Below are 20,961 nucleotides of genomic sequence, written 5' to 3'. Positions count from 1 at the left end.
CAGTCCAGTAAAGGAAATCTTGAATGTTTCAGCAGACCAAGAGATTTTGGATAATTAGTCTTTTCCAATTTTTGGGAATACTTTGGGCCAGGAAGGCTTCTTTTCTGCTCCAGCATGACAGTGCTCAAGCTGTATAAAAAATTGTTGGAAGAAGGAGTTAGGTGCCTTTCACACCTTACTCCTTCCTCCAACCATTTTTATTGTACAAGACTTGACAGAGCCCTGACCTTAACCCAATCCAACCAACCAGGGTCTAACTAGAAGAGAGATGATGAGCCGGGCCTTCTCTGGCCTCACCAATGGGCAAAACTTCTCACATTCTCCAAAACCATGTAGAAGACTGGAAGAAAAGGGGAGAACAACTCCATAATAATGGGATTTAGCACCTGTGAGTAGAATGTGACCCTGTCCCAATACTTTTCTGGTATACTGAGAATGTTTCTCTCATCTCTCTGATGTTTTTAGGTCTCTCTATATCAGATGATTTATTTCCCTCCCTCCTATCTTGTGTCTTTCGTTTCTTATCAGATGTTTTTAGGACTTTTATCTTATTGGTCCTGTAGGCTACGAGCTGGAATGTCCACCCTGCCAGCCATAACCCTCCTCTGCCATCCTCAGCATCAGCCAATGTCCCTTCATCAACTCTCGCTGGCTGATTCCCCTCCCCTTACTGGGTTGGGTTGGGTAGATCCCCCTCCCCATCTCTGTCATTCCTCTTCTAGGGGGTGTCCAGTATGTGTACTTTGTGGAGCGGAGGGTGTCAGGTCTCCGGCAGGGGCTGAGCTGCTGCCATGTTCCTGCCCTGTGCATTGCTTGCACACACATGCAGCGGGTGGCGGTTGTAGTAGTAGTAGTGGTGGCGGTGTCATGAGATGCTGCTGTGACTAGAAGCATGAGCACACATTTGCACTGTACTGCAGCATTGCTCTCCTCACTCCCTGTGCTCCAGGCAGCCTGTGTGCAGTGGGGGAGGTGCTAGAGCACATCAAGCGGTGTAATTTTATACATTACTGAATCAGTGCAGGCGAATCCTGGAGGGACAGGGCTGCATCTTGGCTGTAGACTGCATCCTCTGTGCTCTCCCATCCAGCCATGCTCTGAAGAGACCCTGCTATCTCTGTGCATTGCCGCCGCTGCCGCCTTTCTCTCTGCATCTGGGTGACTAATAAACTCACTGTGGGATGGCTTTAGTAATGGAACCCATTAGCAAGTGGAGCGCCAAGCAAGTGGTAGACTGGATGAAAGGTACGGTACCATTTTCTTATGCTGCTTTACACTGTGACCCCTCTATGCACCATGGGCTCCTGCGTGCATGCTGTGATGTGGGGCTATATATAACCAGCTCATAGACCTGGAGTGATGATGCCACCTTGGTGCCCCTGATGAGAGTGGGGGTAGGGATCCTGCATGCAGCATGAGCAGGTCTTATGGATCAGCACCCTGGACAGCGCTCAGGCTGGAGACTATGGAATAAATACATTGCTGTCCACTGGCAATCTTTGGGGAAATACCTGGAAGTCACAGAAATTGCTGTGGTTGTTGTAGGGTTGGCGCTGGGTGATATAATAAGTGGCAGGTGATAATTGGCAGCTCCCTTCATTGGATACATGACATATCATATAGTGATTGCAGCGGCTGTCATTGGCTGCCTGACTGTGTGGGAATCTCCAGCTCAGAGCTGCTCAGGGCTGCTAGATGTAGCAGTGTGGACAGTGTATCTGGCCATCGCTCCAGCTATATACTGGCTGTAGGAATCTAGTGTGTGGACAGCGCTGCGGAATATGTTGGTGCTATATCACTAATGAATGTAGGATAATATAAGAAATATACATTATATATCTGTCTGCAGCTTAGAAAAGACAGCATGTGATGATATGTGTATATTATGTAATATCTGAGTGACCCAATACAGATAATGGTACCAACCTATAGAATCTAGAATGTAATGTAACACAATGTATATACAACCAACTCATGTTATATATACAGTTACACTATCCCTGTACAATCTGCTGATGCCTGTGGGTCAGTAATAAGGGGGTGGGGTTAGTGTCCCCCTGGTGCTCTTGTCTCACATGTTTTGGGGGGTTGTCAGTGTATGATATGGGATATACATGGTAGATGTTGATGTGTGAACTATCCTCTAGTGACACTTACCCCCCTGCTGTAGATATTTGGTGGCAGCAGCTGCTCTGGCCATTGATGACGCTGCGTGTGGAGTTATTATTATACCGCCTTATAATAGTGTGCACTGTGTATATACCGTGTATACTAACGACAAACAATCACTACTAGCAGTGTGTATATACCGTATCTTATATAGGGTTCTGTCATTCTGCTATGTGATGTGTTATATTGCTCTGCATGTGTTTATGTTGTCTATTATATCTATTACATTGTATTATGTAACATGGAATAATTACTCTGTGTATATTATATATCATGCTGTGTTTACAGTATATTATATTATGTGATATTAGATGATTTTTTTCCTCTGTGTGTACAGGTTTGGACTTTTATTGTATTATTATATATTATATGATATCGGGTCATCTTTGCCCTCTCTGTGTGCTCAGGTTTGTGTATATGCTATATTACATGATAGTGAATTATATGATATCCCAGCTCATTTTTGCTCTCTTGGTGTGCACAGGTTTGCAGGTGTGTATATTATATTACGTTGCAGTATATTAGTGTATCGCAGGTGATATGTGCGTGTATGTTGTGTTACATTGTAGTATACTAACATATTATATAAGATCACATGCCATTTTTGTGTGTATATACTCTAGTATATGAAATAGCAGCTCATTTTTGCTCTCTGCACAAGTTTATCTGCATATTATATTACACTATAGTATTATATACATTTTCGTGTGCGTTATATTAGAATATTACATTATAATATATTATGTGATATCACAGGTCATGTTTGCTCTCTATGTGCACAGGTTTGTGTACGTATTATATTACATTATGGTATAATATATCGCAGGTTGTGCGCAGGTTTTTCAGTGTGCATATTACAGTATTACATTATAGTATATTATATGATATCACAGGTCATGTTTGAGTATTTTTGCTCTGCCTTTTTGCTATTAATAGAGCATCTTGCTAAGACTTAGCCTCTTGTGTGATCTGGAGGGTTCTCATCTCTATTGGTTCTCATTGCTTGGGACATTCTGGTCTGGAATACTGATGTTTCTGCACTGAGATCGTGTAGTTTGTGTGTTTGTATGTTATTACACCATAGTATATATTATATAATACCGCAGGTCATGTTTGCTCTCTCTGTGCACAGATTTGTGAATGTATATTATATTAAATTATAGTATACAATGTAATATCAAAGGTCATGTATACTCTGTTATATGATAACACAGGTCATGTTTTCTCTAAGTGAACATTTGTGTATGTATATTACATTATAGTATAATATTTCATATCACAGGTCACATTTGCTCTATTATATTGCAATATTGTATGATCTCACAGATTTCTATGCATATTATATATCACATCACGTTTGTGTATGTACAGTATATTATATTACATTATCATATACTAGATGATCTCCGAGGTTTTGCCTTCTCTCTATGTGCACAGGTTTCTGTGTATATAATATGATATCATGTATACATTATATTACCATATATGATATGATCTCCGAGGTTTTGCCTTCTCTCTATGTGCACAGGTTTGTGCGGATTTACGCTCAGCCCTTTTGCTATAAATAGCGCCTCTTGCTGACGGTGTGATCTGGAGGGTCTTCATTCCTATTGGTACTCATTGCTTGGGAAATTGTGGTTGGGAATGTTGGCGTTTGTGCGCTGGGCTCACGCAGTTTGTGTGTCGACTCTCATTATGGTCATTACCTATCTGGCTGGTTATCAGGATTTGTTAACTCAAAGCGGATACCCTGACAATCTGTCCATCACTGACAACCCATCACATAGATAAGAGGAGAGGGCTCGCCCTGTGTGGGTGGTCCCGGGAGCTGGGGCAGTCAGCTCAGCCTGGAGGTAATACTAATTATATCCAGTGTTTGTGGGACAAGTAGGAGAAGTAACATCACAGGGGCAGGGGAAAGGGTTAATCTAGCGGATCCTGCACCAGGTGGTGAGCGATAACTATAACAAAGAAATATCCATCACTATGTGTGTGTATGCAGCTTTGGAGGGGACTAAGAGCTGCTCATGTGAGATTTTACACTTCACAGTTCATGGCTGTATTGCATTGTGAGAGATGTAATCCTTCATCTCCATCACACAGTGCAGAATGTGTCCATTGCAGCGAGATCTGAGGCCCTGCAGTCTGACAGCTCTGGATGTGAGCGGAGGACATGACGCAACTTTCACAGTACAAATGAACTTTGCTGAAACTTTATATTGAACTTAACTTTACTTTAGTATCAAAGGTGCTGCCAAAATTCAGTCTTTGGAAACCGCGTATCTAAACCTTGTCATTGGATGTACAAGATAAAAGCTGTAATCTGTGTCCACAGTGTAATGTAACAGGAAAACAACAGAATTGTAAATGCAGCTCTGGATGTGAATACAGTCATATGGACCATGCTGGTATAACCTGGGTATATAATTATATATGTACAGCTATACATCTTCTTGTATATAGTGATATAGACCATGCTGGTATAACCTGGGTATATTCTGTATATAATTATATATGTACAGCTGGTATAAGTTATACATCTTCTTGCATATAGTGATATGGAACATGCTGGTATAACCTGGGTATATACTGTATATAATATATATATACAGCTGGTATAAGTTATACATCTTCTTGTATATAGTGATATGGACCATTCTGGTATAACCTGGGCATATACTGTATATAATTATATATGTACAGCTGGTATAACCTGGGTATGTCCTATATATAATTATATATGTACAGCTGGTATAACCTGGGTATGTCCTATATATTATTATATATGTACAGCTGGTATAACCTGAGTATGTCCTATATATAATTATATATGTACAGCTGGTATAACCTGAGTATGTCCTATATATAATTATATATGTACAGCTGGTATAACCTGGGTATGTCCTATATATTATTATATATGTGCAGCTGGTATAACCTGGGTATCTTATGGTATATGTGTACTGTAATACAGCTTTTCTTATCTGCAATGTTTTTATTTCAGATTCTGTAGTATATTAATGATTATAGATTTATATTGTGGTTTCTCTTGGGCCCTTTTCTCCGCTATATTTCGGTTCTTTTGATTTCCTCTCCATGTTTTGTACCTTTTTCCCCCAGGGGTGTTGGTTACTTGTCATTCATGTTATTGATTTCAGTCTTCCTTTGGCCATTCCTGGATAGTAGTTGTGGTTGGACATTGTTGTCTCCTTGTAGAGAGTTCTTCTCCAATAACCATAGAAGATCTGATTTTAGCTACAGTACCCTATGTATATCAGAGCCCCTGGTATATGAAGAGTTACCTGCAGACATGGCGTCAGTAGATTCCCCACCTGGTATTTGTGGATGAGTCACCGCCGTCATCTTGACGCATTTCACTACTTTTCCTGAATAGGGAAGTGCAGACGCTCCATCATTTATGGTGCAACAATTACAACGAAGAGCCCTGGAATGATTTCCCATACCGGAGGATTCTCCCATCAGCAGAACGAGCCCGGGAAATTCTCAATGATTTATTGGCGTGATCGATTGGTCGCTGCTTCTTATAGTGCGCACAGGAGTTGTGGACCTGGAGGTTGCACAAAATAAAAAAGAAATGAAGTTGCCTTGTTACTCGATGTCTGTATGGGCATAGCGATATTATCCTATCACTGTATGGCGGTATGTGGCGCCGCTAAGATCATTTATTACTGTGGTCTCTGTTGGAGCTCCAGTTCTCTCCCATCTTATATTCTATATATAGAAGTATTGCACACGAGACCTCGTTCATTCATCTTGTATTAGTAAATGTGGACATTTCAGCAGGTGGCCATGCAGAGTTTTTCCAATTATTTCCCATGTATTGGCGACATTATTTAGTGCAAATTTGCTGACACATGTATACACACATAGGCCCGCTCACTACATGCCTGCAAACACATACACATCAGCACGTTCAACTCTCCGGCCGCCATTGTGTTTCTCACACAATGTAGATCACAGGCGCAAATATTACCCGTCTGCAACTACATAGACATCCGTAACGAGACCCCCGGCCTACTACTCAGATCCCTGCACAAAAGCAACATCTTCGTACCATATGGTTCTGGCACAGACAGGGACATTGTGGAGAAGAAACCCCTCTAAGGATATATTCACATAACACAGCCAGGTCTTCTATGTGTTTTTCACAGATTCACTGCTATCAATGGGCGGCTTGGATGATGGACACTGTACTGCGATTCTACACATATGTTATAACAAGAAAAAAAATCCTAAAACGTTTTGTTGTGATCTAAATACGTCAGTATAGCGGGTGCACTGTAGCAGTGTATGGAGAGAAACACACGTGTGTAGTCAATATCAGATACGGAGCGATACATACAGTATAAATAGCCTAAACCACCATAGTAGTCTCACCTGGTCACCCATTCCACCCCAAAGTATGTTTCGCCAGGCGTCGGGTGCTTTCTGATACCCAGTGCAGTTTGGAGTACATCTATTTAAACTCCACGTGGTACGTGAACGCCGCGCACATGAGCTATGCAGACTGTGAGACGTAATGGACTAGGCCAATAGTAGAGGAATAATATGGGAGCGGTCTAGGATTAGTCGCTGCATTGGATATATGTTCCTAGAATCCCCTGATCAGTCGTTGTCCACCCATGAAACGCGCAGGGTCAAAGTGAATTGATGTAAAGGTAAGCTGTGGACTTGTAAGGGCAGGAGTCTTGGGGGTGTATGACTTGTCTTGAGTCGATCTCAACTTTTCAGCAACATCGGAGAGTGTAAGGAGACTTCAATAAGAACCGATTTTATTAGCTTTTATTTGGGTACCATTTTATCTTATATTATAGTAAAAGTTACGTTCTATTCCATAATGCTGGTTTATAATCGATTTGTGGAATCAATATTGTTTGTTGGAGTAGTATCCTGGTGTACAATTTATTTTGGATTGATCAACTTCTAAAGTTACTAACTTTATATCAACTTCTGAAACTTTGTAACACATCTTACCATAGAAAAATACCTCTTTCCCCACTCATCAGGCTCCTTTCCTGTTCTGCAACCCTAAACATTACATTGATTTTTAAATTTCTGCTAACCCCTTGTTCACATCTGCGTTTGTATTCCGTTCGGGGGAGTATGCATGGGGACCCCCGGATCGGAATACCAAATGTATTTGCAAGCGAAGCGGTGTGCCAGTGAAAGCACATGGATCCCATAGACTATAATGGGGTCCGTGTGCTTGCCGCCAGATCTCCACATGTTCCCTGCGGAAAGGAAAGTACTTCACAATCTACTTTCCTCTCCGCATGATTTGTGCAGAGATCTCGCGGCAAGCACACAGACTCCATTATAGTCTATGGGGTCCGTGTGCTTTTACTGCACAGCACTGGCAAATGTGTTCGGTAGTCCGTTCAGGGGGGTCCCCATGCGGACTCCCAAAACGGATTACCAAATGCAAATGTGAATGAGGGGTAACTCTGTCTTGGTCGCTTTAGATGGACTCACTCAGCTGTTCATAGAAGTCTAATATGAGGCAAGTGTGAAAGCAAACACACAGATAGAGGCTGCTGCTGATAAAAGTCAGTTTCTATCTCACCCATTTCCTTTATCTGTATCAGTATAGGTAACGCTTGGTTCACACTAGTGTTCGGGGACTCTGACAACCATTCTGCTTAAAATAGACGGAGAGAAAAGTCCTATATAGTCAGTAAAAAATCATCAGAAACCAGACGGAAACCTGGTGAACTCCATTATAGTCTATGGTAGGGGTAGGGAACCTTCGGCTCTCCAGCTGCTGTGAAACTACAACTCCCAACATGCTCCATTCACTTCCATGGGAGTTCTAAGAACAGCAGATCAAGTATGCATGCTGGGAGTTTTGCAACGTAATACATTGAAAGCATAGGGAAAAAAGCCTCCCATTGATTTCAACGGGGAGCGCACGTATGCCGACTCCCATTCAAGTCAATGGGAGCTGCTTTTTACGCGCTCATTCTGAACGTGTTTTTACGATCAGAATGAGCGCAGCGTTACATCGTGTGAAGGCTCCCTATGAGAGACATCACAGCAGATCAGTCTTCAAGCAGCAGCTCAGGAAGAACTGAAAATTACAGCTAAAGCCTAAAAAGGAGAACAGAATATAAGCCATGGAATGGTCAAAAATAGGGTTATTCGGGGCAATGTGGTGGCTCAGTGGTTAGCACTGCAGCCTTGCAGCGCTGGAGTCCTGGGTTCCTGGTACCGCCAGGAACAGCATCTGCAAGGAGTTTGTATGTTCTCCCCGTGTTTCCGTGGATTTCCTCGCATTCCCCTAAGACATACTGATAGGAAAAAAAAAAGTAAATTGTGATCCCTATATGGGGCTCACAATCTACAAAAAAAAAAAATAGTGTTATTCTTCATGTATCCACATCAGCATATCCCAAAAATTTGACAAGTAAGATATGTTTTAAGTTCTTCTAGCAGTTCTCCCTCCAGATCTTCTTCTATATATCACTCAGGTATTTTCCCAGCACAATTAGTCATAAAACTGTTTGTTTTTGCAAAATGCTGCCATAAATAAATCCCTGCATTTTCCACTTTGGCCCCTAGGGGAGCCATTCTACTGAATTCTATGGCTATAGACCCATTTTTGGAACAGGCGGTTAGCACCCCCATCCATTCTTGTATGAAGGGAACAGAAACCGAGTCTGTACGGCGCAAGTTCTGCTAATTTCTTCTCTGAACATTTATAGAGCAATAAAATTAAAATACACTTCACTTATCACCGCGGCTGAGCCTGTAAGTGCCACATACGTCTTCTGTAAATTTGATCGGCTCTTACAAAACAGAAGCCAAAGCGGTTTTATTATTTATCAGAATTTCAGCTATTTCCTTGGTGTGAATTCATCTTGGATTCCATCCCTCAATAGGAAATTCTTACTGGTGATTATTCTTACTTCTGTGAAATTAGACTGATGGGCAGAGATTGAGCTTACAAGTCTTATCAGTGTGAACAGCGTCATGGTGTAGCAGGCTCAGGTACAACAACTCAGTAAGATGAGACTGTAGTGCAAGCTAGTTGTGGATCACACGGGATAAGCGGAGAGAAGGCAGAAGAAAATAAAGTTTACTGACATTAATATACATCAAGGGCTCCACCAAGATAATAATACATAAGACATAAACACCATCATTACCACTCATTATAGAAGTCCAGCACAAACCTCACTATACAGATGGAAAGGAAGGAAAGTGTGATTGAGAGCCAAGGACATAGGTTAAAGCAGAACTCCAACCAAATGAAATTACCTCCATAGTGCAACTACTATAATACTGCCTCCGTTGTACAAGAATATAACTACTATAATACTATTCCTATGTACAAGAATATAACTACTATAATACTGCCCCTATGTACAAGAATATAACTATTCTAATACCATCCCTATGTACAAGAATATAACTACTATAATACTAACTCCTATGTACAAAAATATAACTACTATAATACTGCTCCTATGTACCAGAATATAACTATTCTAATACCATCCCTATGTACAAGAATATAACTACTATAATACTACCTCCTATGTACAAAAATATAACTACTATAATACTACTCCTATGTACAAGAATATAACTACTATAATACTACCTCCTATGTACAAGAATATAACTACTATAATACTGCTACTATGTACAAGAATATAACTACTATAATACTGCTCCTATGTACAAGAATATAACTACTATAATACTACCTCCTATGTACAAGAATATAACTACTATAATACTGCTCCTATGTACAAGAATATAACTACTATAATACTGCCCTCTATGTACAAGAATATAACTACTATAATACTGCCCTCTATGTACAAGAATATAACTACTATAATACTGCTCCTATGTACAAGAATATAACTACTATAATACTGCCCTCTATGTACAAGAATATAACTACTATAATACTACCTCCTATGTACAAGAATATAACTATTATAATACTGCTCCTATGTACAACGATATAACTACTATAATACTGCTCCTATGTACAAGAATATAACTACTATAATACTGCCCTCTATGTACAAGAATATAACTACTATAATACTGCTCCTATGTACAAGAATATAACTACTATAATACTGCCCTCTATGTACAAGAATATAACTACTATAATACTACCTCCTATGTACAAGAATATAACTATTATAATACTGCTCCTATGTACAACGATATAACTACTATAATACTGCTCCTATGTACAAGAATATAACTACTATAATACTGCCCTCTATGTACAAGAATATAACTACTATAATACTACCTCCTATGTACAAGAATATAACTATTATAATACTGCTCCTATGTACAACGATATAACTACTATAATACTGCTCCTATGTACAAGAATATAACTACTATAATACTGCCCTCTATGTACAAGAATATAACTACTATAATACTGCCCTCTATGTACAAGAATATAACTACTATAATACTACCTCCTATGTACAAGAATATAACTATTATAATACTGCTCCTATGTACAACGATATAACTACTATAATACTGCTCCTATGTACAAGAATATAACTACTATAATACTGCTCCTATGTACAAGAATATAACTACTATAATACTGCTCCTATGTACAAGAATATAACTACTATAATACTGCTCCTATGTACAAGAATATAACTACTATAATACTGCTCCTATGTACAAGAATATAACTACTATAATACTGCTCCTATGTACAAGAATATAACTACTATAATACTGCTCCTATGTACAAGAATATAACTACTATAATACTGCTCCTATGTACAAGAATATAACTACTATAATACTGCTCCTATGTACAAGAATATAACTACTATAATACTGCTCCTATGTACAAGAATATAACTACTATAATACTGCTCCTATGTACAAGAATATAACTACTATAATACTGCTCCTATGTACAAGAATATAACTACTATAATACTGCCCTCTATGTACAAGAATATAACTACTATAATACTGCCCTCTATGTACAAGAATATAACTACTATAATACTGCCCTCTATGTACAAGAATATAACTACTATAATACTGCTCCTATGTACAAGAATATAACTACTATAATACTGCTCCTATGTACAAGAATATAACTACTATAATACTACCTCCTATGTACAAGAATATAACTACTATAATACTACCTCCTATGTACAAGAATATAACTACTATAATACTGCTCCTATGTACAAGAATATAACTACTATAATACTACTCCTATGTACAAGAATATAACTACTATAATACTGCTCCTATGTACAAGAATATAACTACTATAATACTGCCCTCTATGTACAAGAATATAACTACTATAATACTGCTCCTATGTACAACGATATAACTACTATAATACTGCTCCTATGTACAAGAATATAAATACTATAATACTGCTCATATGTACAAGTATATAAGATGTATAATTCTACCCCCTATAGACATGAGTGTGAATATGCCACAATTCTTATGTGATTTTGTGTGTGTGTGTGTGTGTGGGGGGGGTTATTTTGCATTTCTTATCCAGAATCTTCTTTTTCCTTCTAGATATCAGTCAGTTATTCCAGTTGATATTCACTTCTATATTACATGTATTACACTTCTATATTACATATCGGGATATTCCGGGATCTCTATCTTTTAATTCTGGTTGGAGATTATTTGAGGATTATAGATCTTGTAATATCCAGAGATGGAGTGGGTAAGGCGTAGTGTGGGATGTTGTATTCATACCGTATATAATGTACAGTATATACCATCCTGTATACACGATCACATCAGTACTGCTAACAGGAACACTGTGTATGATCAGAATATTAGGCGGCAATCATGAGATAAGGTTATAACCAGCGTCATGTATCAAGTTGCTAATATAAATTATAATATGACGCTTATGACTTCAGATCATAAGAGGTGAAGATTTGTGAACACTTCTCTGTTTACTATGGGAAGTTACTGCATAGATAATGGAGGAGGTGGTGGTACAGAAATGTGCCGGATACACCAGTGACCAGAGGACCTATAGGAGGGACATAGAATGGGAGAATGAAGCGAATCCTGATACATAAAAGAATGAGTGGACCGCGTCAAGCTGCTACAAGCAGCCAATGTAAGCGAGCGTGTCCGCCATGCTCCCGTAGACACAAGCGCTCTGCCATGTAAAACACATCGCACCGTCCTCTCAGCCACTTAAGCAGCTTAATACATATTTTGCTGTAAAATAATGGCCCATTACCAGAATCCTCCGCTGATAACACTTTATATGTCTGTAGCCAGAAAGAAATTCGTGGCTGCCGCCATCCGTCTGTGCAACAAGACTCTGAAATTACTAGAATGAGAAAAGCCCAATCCATAGCGAGACCCTGAGAAGAATACAAAGGGGGACCCCAAATATGGGGATACTGCGAGGCCTAGGAACTGCGATACTATGAAACACATGGGACCATATGATCAGACATGAGATCCGCGCACCTTATATTATAGTACAGCTATTCATCTATTACTACTGACAACCATCTATATATCACGTCGGAGAGGTTGTCACAGCCCCACCCCCTGTCACTGACATCACTGATATAATATAATGACATGTGATCAGACATGAGATCCGCACACCTTATACTACAGTACAGCTATTCATCTATTACTACTGACTACCACCTGTATATAACATGTCTGAGAGGTTGTCACAGCCCCGCCCCCTGTCACTGACAACTACCTGTATATATCATGTCTGAGAGGTTGTCACAGCTCTGCCCCCTGTCATTGACATCACTGATGAATGTGAATGGCTGATAATTATTCTGGGCTGGCCCTTCTTCTAATAAATAAATAAATAAATAAATATATATATATATATATATATATATATATATATATGGGGGCTGCTGTGTAATGGCATGCCTTGTTACAATGTATCAGTCAATTACATCTGTACATTTCGGGACTAAATATAGCTAAGACCCCCCCCCCCCCCCCTCCACACCATCACCTGCTGGGCAAGTAACCAGGGCCAGTAGATGTGGGGGCCTGGGGGCCGCTCTCATTAGCTCCCCGGCATTGATCCTGTTGGTAGTCATTATATATTTATCTGGAGGATTTTCCCAGCCAGTAATTCCCTGATCTACAGCCGGTGGATGGCGAGGAGTGGGGGGGGGGGGAGGTTGTGGACTGCTGGTGACGTCACGGACCCTCTTAGCAGTCAGATCACGGACACTGCAGGCGAACCCCTTCCAATCTGCCGGCTCTTCATTAAATCACTTCCTGCTTGGGATAAACCTGTCAGATACGCTTAATCTTATGTTACATGCAGCAAAGCAAATAAACCGCGTCTGGAGACACCGCGCTACAACCGTCAGAGTCCCCCGTAGCCCCTGACGTATAGGGAAGATGGAGGAGGCAAAGGTGGGACCCTCACGAGTAGGCCTGGGCCATAACCTGCAGGCCTCGGCCATGTTCACATGGGCAGTGTTTTATCAGAAGTGGAGACTATACTAATGGAGAAATTTGTCCATCTTCTGTGGTTTGGAGTCACTCCTGGTTTTGGTTTAAAAATTCCGATGCTAAATATCAAGTGGAATCCTGACTGTGTGAATAAGGCCTAATAGACAGTAGGTTACTGCTTACGAGAGGGCTGCGGCACCCTGTGATGCGGTATGGATTGCACACAAGGTATGCATGGTATACAGTATATAGAGAGAGGTAAGTGGGCGCCCAGACCCAAGCAGAGCCCTGTCCTCAGGCTGCTTCCAGTATTGCCACCATGTTATTACAGGGTTCCCCTCCTTTGCACTGTATCCTCTCTGCTATTCCATACCCTACCTTATATTATGTCATTACAGGTTTCCCCTCCCACACACTGTATCCTCTCTGCTATTCCATAACCTACCTTAAATTATGTTATTACAGGTCTCCCCTCCCCCGCACTGTATCCTCGCTACTATTCCATACCCTACCTTGTATTTTGATATTGTCGGCCTCCCGTCTCCCACTCTCCGATGCTTAGTGCATTGTTGATGTTCCCATTATAAATGATAACGGCTTTTTGCATTATTAAATCATGAGATGACGCCGCCGCTCAGCCATCAACAATCTCCAGAGCAGACATTAGAGAAATGCAGAATCAGCAGAGCCGACCATTTCATTACAGGAAATTGCAAAAGACATGAAGACATCTGCACAAGTACTGGGGGGACCGGAGGGAGGGACAGAGTGACACCTAACATATCCCGGCCACACAGGGGCCATGGAGCACATAACAGGGGCCATGGAGCACATAACAGGGGCCATGGAGCACATAACAGGGGCCATGGAGCACATAACAGGGGCCATGGAGCACATAACAGGGGCCATAGAGCACATAACAGGGGCCATAGAGCACATAACAGGGGCCATAGAGGATATAACAGGGGTTATATCCTCTTCAGCAATGAGTCCTGATATGGAGGTCTATGCTCTACAGTGAGGAATCGTAGAATGGAGGTCTATCCTCTTCAATGATAAGTCCTGGAATGGAGGTCTATCCTCTACTTTGTTGAGTCCTGGAATACATGAGTCTATCTTCTACAGTGAGGAGTCCTAGATTGTAGGTCTATCCTCTTCAGCAATGAGTCTTGCTATTGCGTTGCTTGCAATGATATACAGAGATTGTTCTGAAGACCACATTGGCAACAACAAGGGCCTTCACAAGGTAACATCAGGGCTCACACACAGAGTAACGCCAGGCGTCATTTGTGTGTAATTTGTGTGTCTTTTACTGCCGTCATTTACGGCCGTCATTACAATGACGGCCGTAAATGACGGCCGTAAATGACGGCCGTCTTTTCCTATAGAACTCTATGTAAACGTTTTATGACGGCCGTAAAAGACACACAAATTACACACAAATGACGCCTGGCGTTACTCTGTGTGAATGCAGCCTTAGGGTGCATTCACACTGAGTAAACGCTAGCTTATTTTGTAGAGTAAAATTACACTTGTAAATTTTGCTATCCCATTGACTTCAATGACATTTTACAGGCGTATTTTTACAGGCGTATTTTTTACAGGCGTATTTTTTACAGGCGTATTTTTACACTTGTAAAAAAATATCATTGAAGTCAATGGGATAGCAAAATTTACAAGTGTAATTTTACTCTACAAAATAAGCTAGCGTTTACTCAGTGTGAATGCACCCTTAGGGTGCATTCAGACTACGTAACGCCGGGCGTGTATGAGAGCCGTACACGCCGGCATTACGGCAGACTGCCGAACACTTCCCATTCACTTCAATGGGAGCGCTCGTAAACGCCGCTGTTACGAGCGCTCCCATTGAAGTGAATGGGAAGTGTTCGGCAGTCTGCCGTAATGCCGGCGTGTACGGCTCTCATACACGCCCGGCGTTACGTAGTCTGAATGCACCCTTAGGATTATGGTGCACAATGTGTGGATGTGATTTTCTTAACTCTATGACTTTTCCTTATTGGTATTGCAACTTCAATGTTAAGGAGTGTAACAGGGTCACCGACCATATAACAGAGGCAGGTCAAATTAGAGGGGGCTGCGGAAAAGTTGCCATTGAGTATATAATAGGGAACCTTAGACTCTATAACAGGGAATACAGACCATACAATAGAGGGTCCCTGGTGTATTGAGGGGGTTCTCCTGGAATAATGTATTGATCAGATATTATCATTTGTGATGAATGAAAGGACCACAGTTCTCCAGCTATAAGACCAGCCATTAATCTTGTGGTTGTCATCCCGGGAGCAGAGACAGGTCCTCTTCAATCTCCTTATGCTCTTGCTATAGTTGTAACCAGTCTAGACAATGCTCTGTGAGCCAAACACATCAGCAGCACCATTTGTTCCAGTATATCACAGCAGGTAAAATGTATTATCTGAGGCCTGGTTCACATATGTGTTCTTTTTTCTATTCGGGGATTCCACTTGGGAACCCCCTGAACGGAAACCTATACGCATTAAAAAGTGGTTACCTAAGGAAACTGGTGGACCCCATAGACTATAATGTGGGCCTTGGGGTTTCCGCACAAAACACAGAGAGAAAAGTGCTGCTTGCATGACTTTTCTCTTTGTACGTTTCATGTGGAAACCACACGGACCCCATTACAGTCTATGGGGTCTACTGGTTTCCTTAGGTAACCGCTTTTTAATGCGTATAGGTTTCCGTTTGGGGGGTCCCTAAGCGGACTCCCCAAACGGAAACCCGAACGCAGATGTGAACCAGGCCTATCATTAGCTTGTCCAGATTGCGACAACTTCAGTCTTCAGATTCAGGATTCATTGACAGTAATCAGAGATCTTGAATTTGTCAGGAAACTGAAACTCCAAGTCTTGAAGTCTCTGGAGTTCTGGAAGACTTGTTCAGTGTTTTCTCTGCTGAGTTCTTCAGTGACAGGAAATACCTTTCTTATATATCTTCTCTCCTCTGGGATGAGCCGCTGGTCAACCAGCTGTATGGTAGATCCGCGTCCATATGTACCAGGCCTGACCCCATGTGCAGCGCCTTCAGCTTTGCCTCCGGCGAGGTGCCTGGCCTGAATCCATCAGCTCCTAAGAGAGGGAGACGATCCTTAAAAGACCTTGTACGTTGCCCCATATAACGGCTGACGCTGCGCATATAATCAGGTTGTCAGGGCGAGAGATTTCTTCATAAATCGGATTGTGAGATTTCTGTAATTAACATAATCCTCAAACAGTGACAAAAAACCCAAGAAGTAAAAAATGCTGAAGAACATGGAGGCTGCTGGAGAACATGGAGGATGTGGAGGCTGCTGGAGAACACGGAGGATGTGGAGGCTGCTGGAGAACACGGAGGATGTGGAGGCTGCTGGAGAACACGGAGGATGTGGAGGCTGCTGGAGAACACGGAGGATGTGGAGGCTGCTGGAGAACACGGAGGATGTGGAGGCTGCTGGAGAACACGGAGGATGTGGAGGCTGCTGGAGAACACGGAGGATGTGGAGGCTGCTGGAGAACACGGAGGATGTGGAGGCTGCTGGAGAACACGGAGGATGTGGAGGCTGCTGGAGAACACGGAGGATGTGGAGGCTGCTGGAGAACACGGAGGATGTAGAGGCTGCTGGAGAACACGGAGGATGTAGAGGCGGATGGAGAACACGGAGAATGTAGAGGCGGATGGAATACATGGAGGTTGTGGAGGCTGACAGAATATATGGAGGGTGTATAGGCTGCTGGAATACATGGAGGGTGTAGAAGTTTCTGGAGAACATGGAGGATGTAGAGGTTGATGGAATACATGGAGGACGTAGAGACTGCTGGAGAACATGGAGGAGGCAGAGACAGCTAGAATACATGGCAGATGTAGAGGCTGCTGAAATATGTGGCATATGTATAATCAGTCACTGCGATAAATCTGATGTAGTATCAGTCACTGTGATAAATCTGATGTAGTATGAGACTGTCAGGCTAACTATAAATCTGTTTTCTCTCTTCACCAAAATCTCTTCTGTCTGTCAGTAAATGCTGAGGGGTTGTTGCAATGTATCAGTGTAGACTTTTGTATACAGTAACAGGTGACCTCTATTTCTTTGTGATGTAGCACCAGGTGACTGTAAAGATCTTTGGTCACATGTTGCCTGCTTGCATTGCTCCGCCCCCTGCTCTGCCTGATGTCTGGATCAGTTACTGATTCCTCAGTGAATCTTTGAAGGTTTCCTCTCCAGTTTCTCACTGGGCCGCAGCCAAGTCCTCGGAACATTTCACTGTTTTGATTTTTGTCACTTCATCGTCAGTTCTACAAACTGTAAAATAGAACGGAACAAGCGGAACCCGCTCCTCCAATATCTGCAAGAAATACATCTGCTCTGATAACAAATCCTCAGTGTATAATAGGGGCCACTCCGGGGGCCGGGGCATCACAAACTAAGGCTGTCCTTAATTGTACACAAGGCGCAAAAGGTTACAATTGTTGCAAAGAAGTTACTGTGATACATTAGAAGATCCAGAACACGGGAACATCCACAATGACATCATATACAATATCAACACAATGACATCCTGTATAATGGGATCTCAGACAATGGCATCATACACAGCAATATACTATACTACATCATCACACACAATGACATCACAGACAATGACATCCTACACGGTCGCATAGTATACAATGACATCACAGACAATGACATCCTACACAGTCGCATAGTATACAATGATATCGCAGACAATGACATTAAACATAATGACATCCTGCACAATGACATCATCATACTCATGAATGTCATACCTATATTCCTACATTCAGGATCTCTGCTTTCTGTCAGTGAATGGGGGTCAGTGTTGTTTAGAGGTGGGGGTGCAGGAAGAAGCTGTGAGGGTTTGGGAGGAGTTCCACCTTAAGACAGATGGTGGGTAGTGCATAGAATGTGAATAAGGGCTGAGGGTTTGTTACAATGTATCCATCTTGGACAAGCATTTGTAGCTAAATATAACAGCATGAATCTCTGTCTGTAAGTGCAAGTAAACTATATCTCACACAGGATTATCCTATAGACAAGATACAATTGTAACAAACCCTCAGCTGTGAGAAGTACGAGGTCAGGATGGATTTTCACCATCTGGACGTAAACCGTTTCTTTGCATTCACTGACAACAAGCAGAGATCTTCAGGATCTTAGAGGTGTTCCACATTGGAAATATCTGTGAATGGCTCTTTGCGTCTTCTTTGCCTGGCTTCTCTACTCGGAGCGTACAGCGGGGGAGGGGGAGTTTAGCAGAACGCATCAGTGAGATCTGAGTTACAGAATAATCTACATCAGCCTCCATGTTCTATTTCACACCTGAAAAGCGTCTCGGGGGAGCTGCTGGCTGAGGCTGGCGCTGCCAGCTTGGATTAGCGGAGGGGCGGCTTGTAATAACAGCTCCTTACACTTGGCCAGGGGACAATGAGATGTTTGCAGCGGCTGGAGACGTTTTCTTCCAGTTTGTGAAGCGTCTCAGTGATTATGATTTCTGCTCCTCGGCGGTGGGGGCGCCACTCAGTGATACCACCCTGACCCTGTAAAATTATGGGCTTAATCCCGGGTGACATGTTCCAGGCGAGGCGGTGGACGTGCGATCTGTGCAAAAATAAATGACCTGTCAGACGCCATTAATACAAGTCCAGCGGTCGCCAAAAACACGAACAAACACTTGATCTCAAAAATCTCCACCGGGCCACCACTAGGCCACGTCCCATTTCACAGACTGAATTCATTAAGTACTTGGAAATTGCCTCATTTGGGTGTGGAAAGTGATCCCTGAAAAATCCAACCAAAATCTGACTCGTACAACAGCTTTCCATTGGAACCATCACAGACCGGCCAACTACCCCTTCACATCTGGGAGGCTTCTGAAAACTCTGGGGACCTCCTGGGTCCTGGAGGAGAAGACAGGATCCTGACCCCACAGAATACTCCTCCATCTCCAAAAAACAGGAGCAAGTTATGGTACAAAAGGGGTAGGACCTTACCCGAATATTTCCACGGCGCGCTCTTCTCTCTGTCCTTTATAGGTTCTCACTTGGCATCATCCAATCCTCAGTTTGGAATTAAAAAAAAAACTGCATCAAGAGAACCTGCAAATGTGACAATGGTGGCCAGAGGGATTACTTGAAGTTCCTGGGCCCCAATGCACAATCTGTAATAGGGCCCCTACTAGAATACTGGTATATTTTATATGGCAGAGGGAACTTCAAGGGCCTCTTAGGGCATGTTCACACGACGGAAACCTTTTCTGCCTTGTGAACTTTCTGTGTGGCCAGCCGTAACAGGATGACGATGCAGAATCGGCATATCCTTCGCGGCATCCTGCCCCTGTTTAGATCCGAATTAATGGGCCTAAACAGAAGCAGATCTCGAGCTGCGGGATCCACGGCAAGATAGGTCATGTCGCTTCTTTTTTCCGCTACTAGCTAGTGGGGAAAAAAAGTGATCAGCTCCCATTTTTGCAGGCAGATATTGAGGCCACCTCAGGTTCCGATCCAACAGTGCACGGCACCGGCATCCAATCGCGCACTCCGCCTTGGATTATACCGAATGAATGGACCTAGTCGGGAGGAGGGAGTGTCTTCGGGCCAAATCGTGAGGTGAAACAGCCTGAAGAATGAGCATCTCGCTTCTTTTTCCATGAGCCGGAACAAGCCGGCTCTCAGAAAAAACACCTGAGCGGCTCCTATTGATTTCTATAGGAACCGTCTTTCTGGTCAGGATTTTGAGGCGAATACGGCCTCATCTATTGCCTGAACCCAAATGTGACATCTGCACAAACTGCCAGTCACTTCAACCGGATTGCCAGAGATTGAAATGAATGGGAATGCCGTCCGCCAAGTGACACATTCTCAGGATTGCTGGGGGGTCTTGGCAGTCAGACCCTGCTGATCAGCTATCCCATGGATCTTGGTGGCATGTCCCCTATAATGGTTGTGAGGGTTTGAACAAGTAAGTGTTAATGCATTCACTTGTACCATGGGATGAGGGGACAGGCTTTTAATTAAAATTTTGGATTTGGCCAAGTCCAATTTTTTGGGGTTCACCACTAGCAAATCTCTGAAAGTTGATAAATACTTAATGATTATTATTAATTGGAGGCCAATTTAGATGTGTAGAAATAAACCCAACAATATTCTTCTTTCCCATGCTCTGGTGTCCTCTTCCAGCCCCCAGGTCACCAATGACACTTGAGATTGGACGTAGCAGTCATGTGGGGGGAGGGGCATTGATGTCATTTTGACCAGTGCAGTCGGTGTGCAGTCAGAGTC

General features: G+C 42.3%; 1 protein-coding gene across 1 annotated transcript in view; it reads left to right on the top strand.

The window, feature by feature from the left end:
• The first annotated feature begins 727 nt into the window (after positions 1-727).
• Positions 728-20,961, top strand: part of LOC142184425 (connector enhancer of kinase suppressor of ras 2-like) — a 193,780-nt gene continuing 173,546 nt past the window's right edge. Inside the window, exon 1 of the mRNA XM_075259286.1 lies at positions 728-1,245. Within this exon, the coding sequence (XP_075115387.1) occupies positions 1,182-1,245 (64 nt within the window). The 5' untranslated portion in view covers positions 728-1,181. The remainder of the gene's footprint in view (positions 1,246-20,961) is intronic.

The sequence above is a fragment of the Leptodactylus fuscus genome, chromosome 11, assembly GCF_031893055.1.
Source record: "Leptodactylus fuscus isolate aLepFus1 chromosome 11, aLepFus1.hap2, whole genome shotgun sequence".
Taxonomy (NCBI): domain Eukaryota; kingdom Metazoa; phylum Chordata; class Amphibia; order Anura; family Leptodactylidae; genus Leptodactylus; species Leptodactylus fuscus.
The sequence above is the reverse complement of the archived record's forward strand: the minus strand, read 5'-3'. Positions and strand labels throughout refer to the sequence as shown.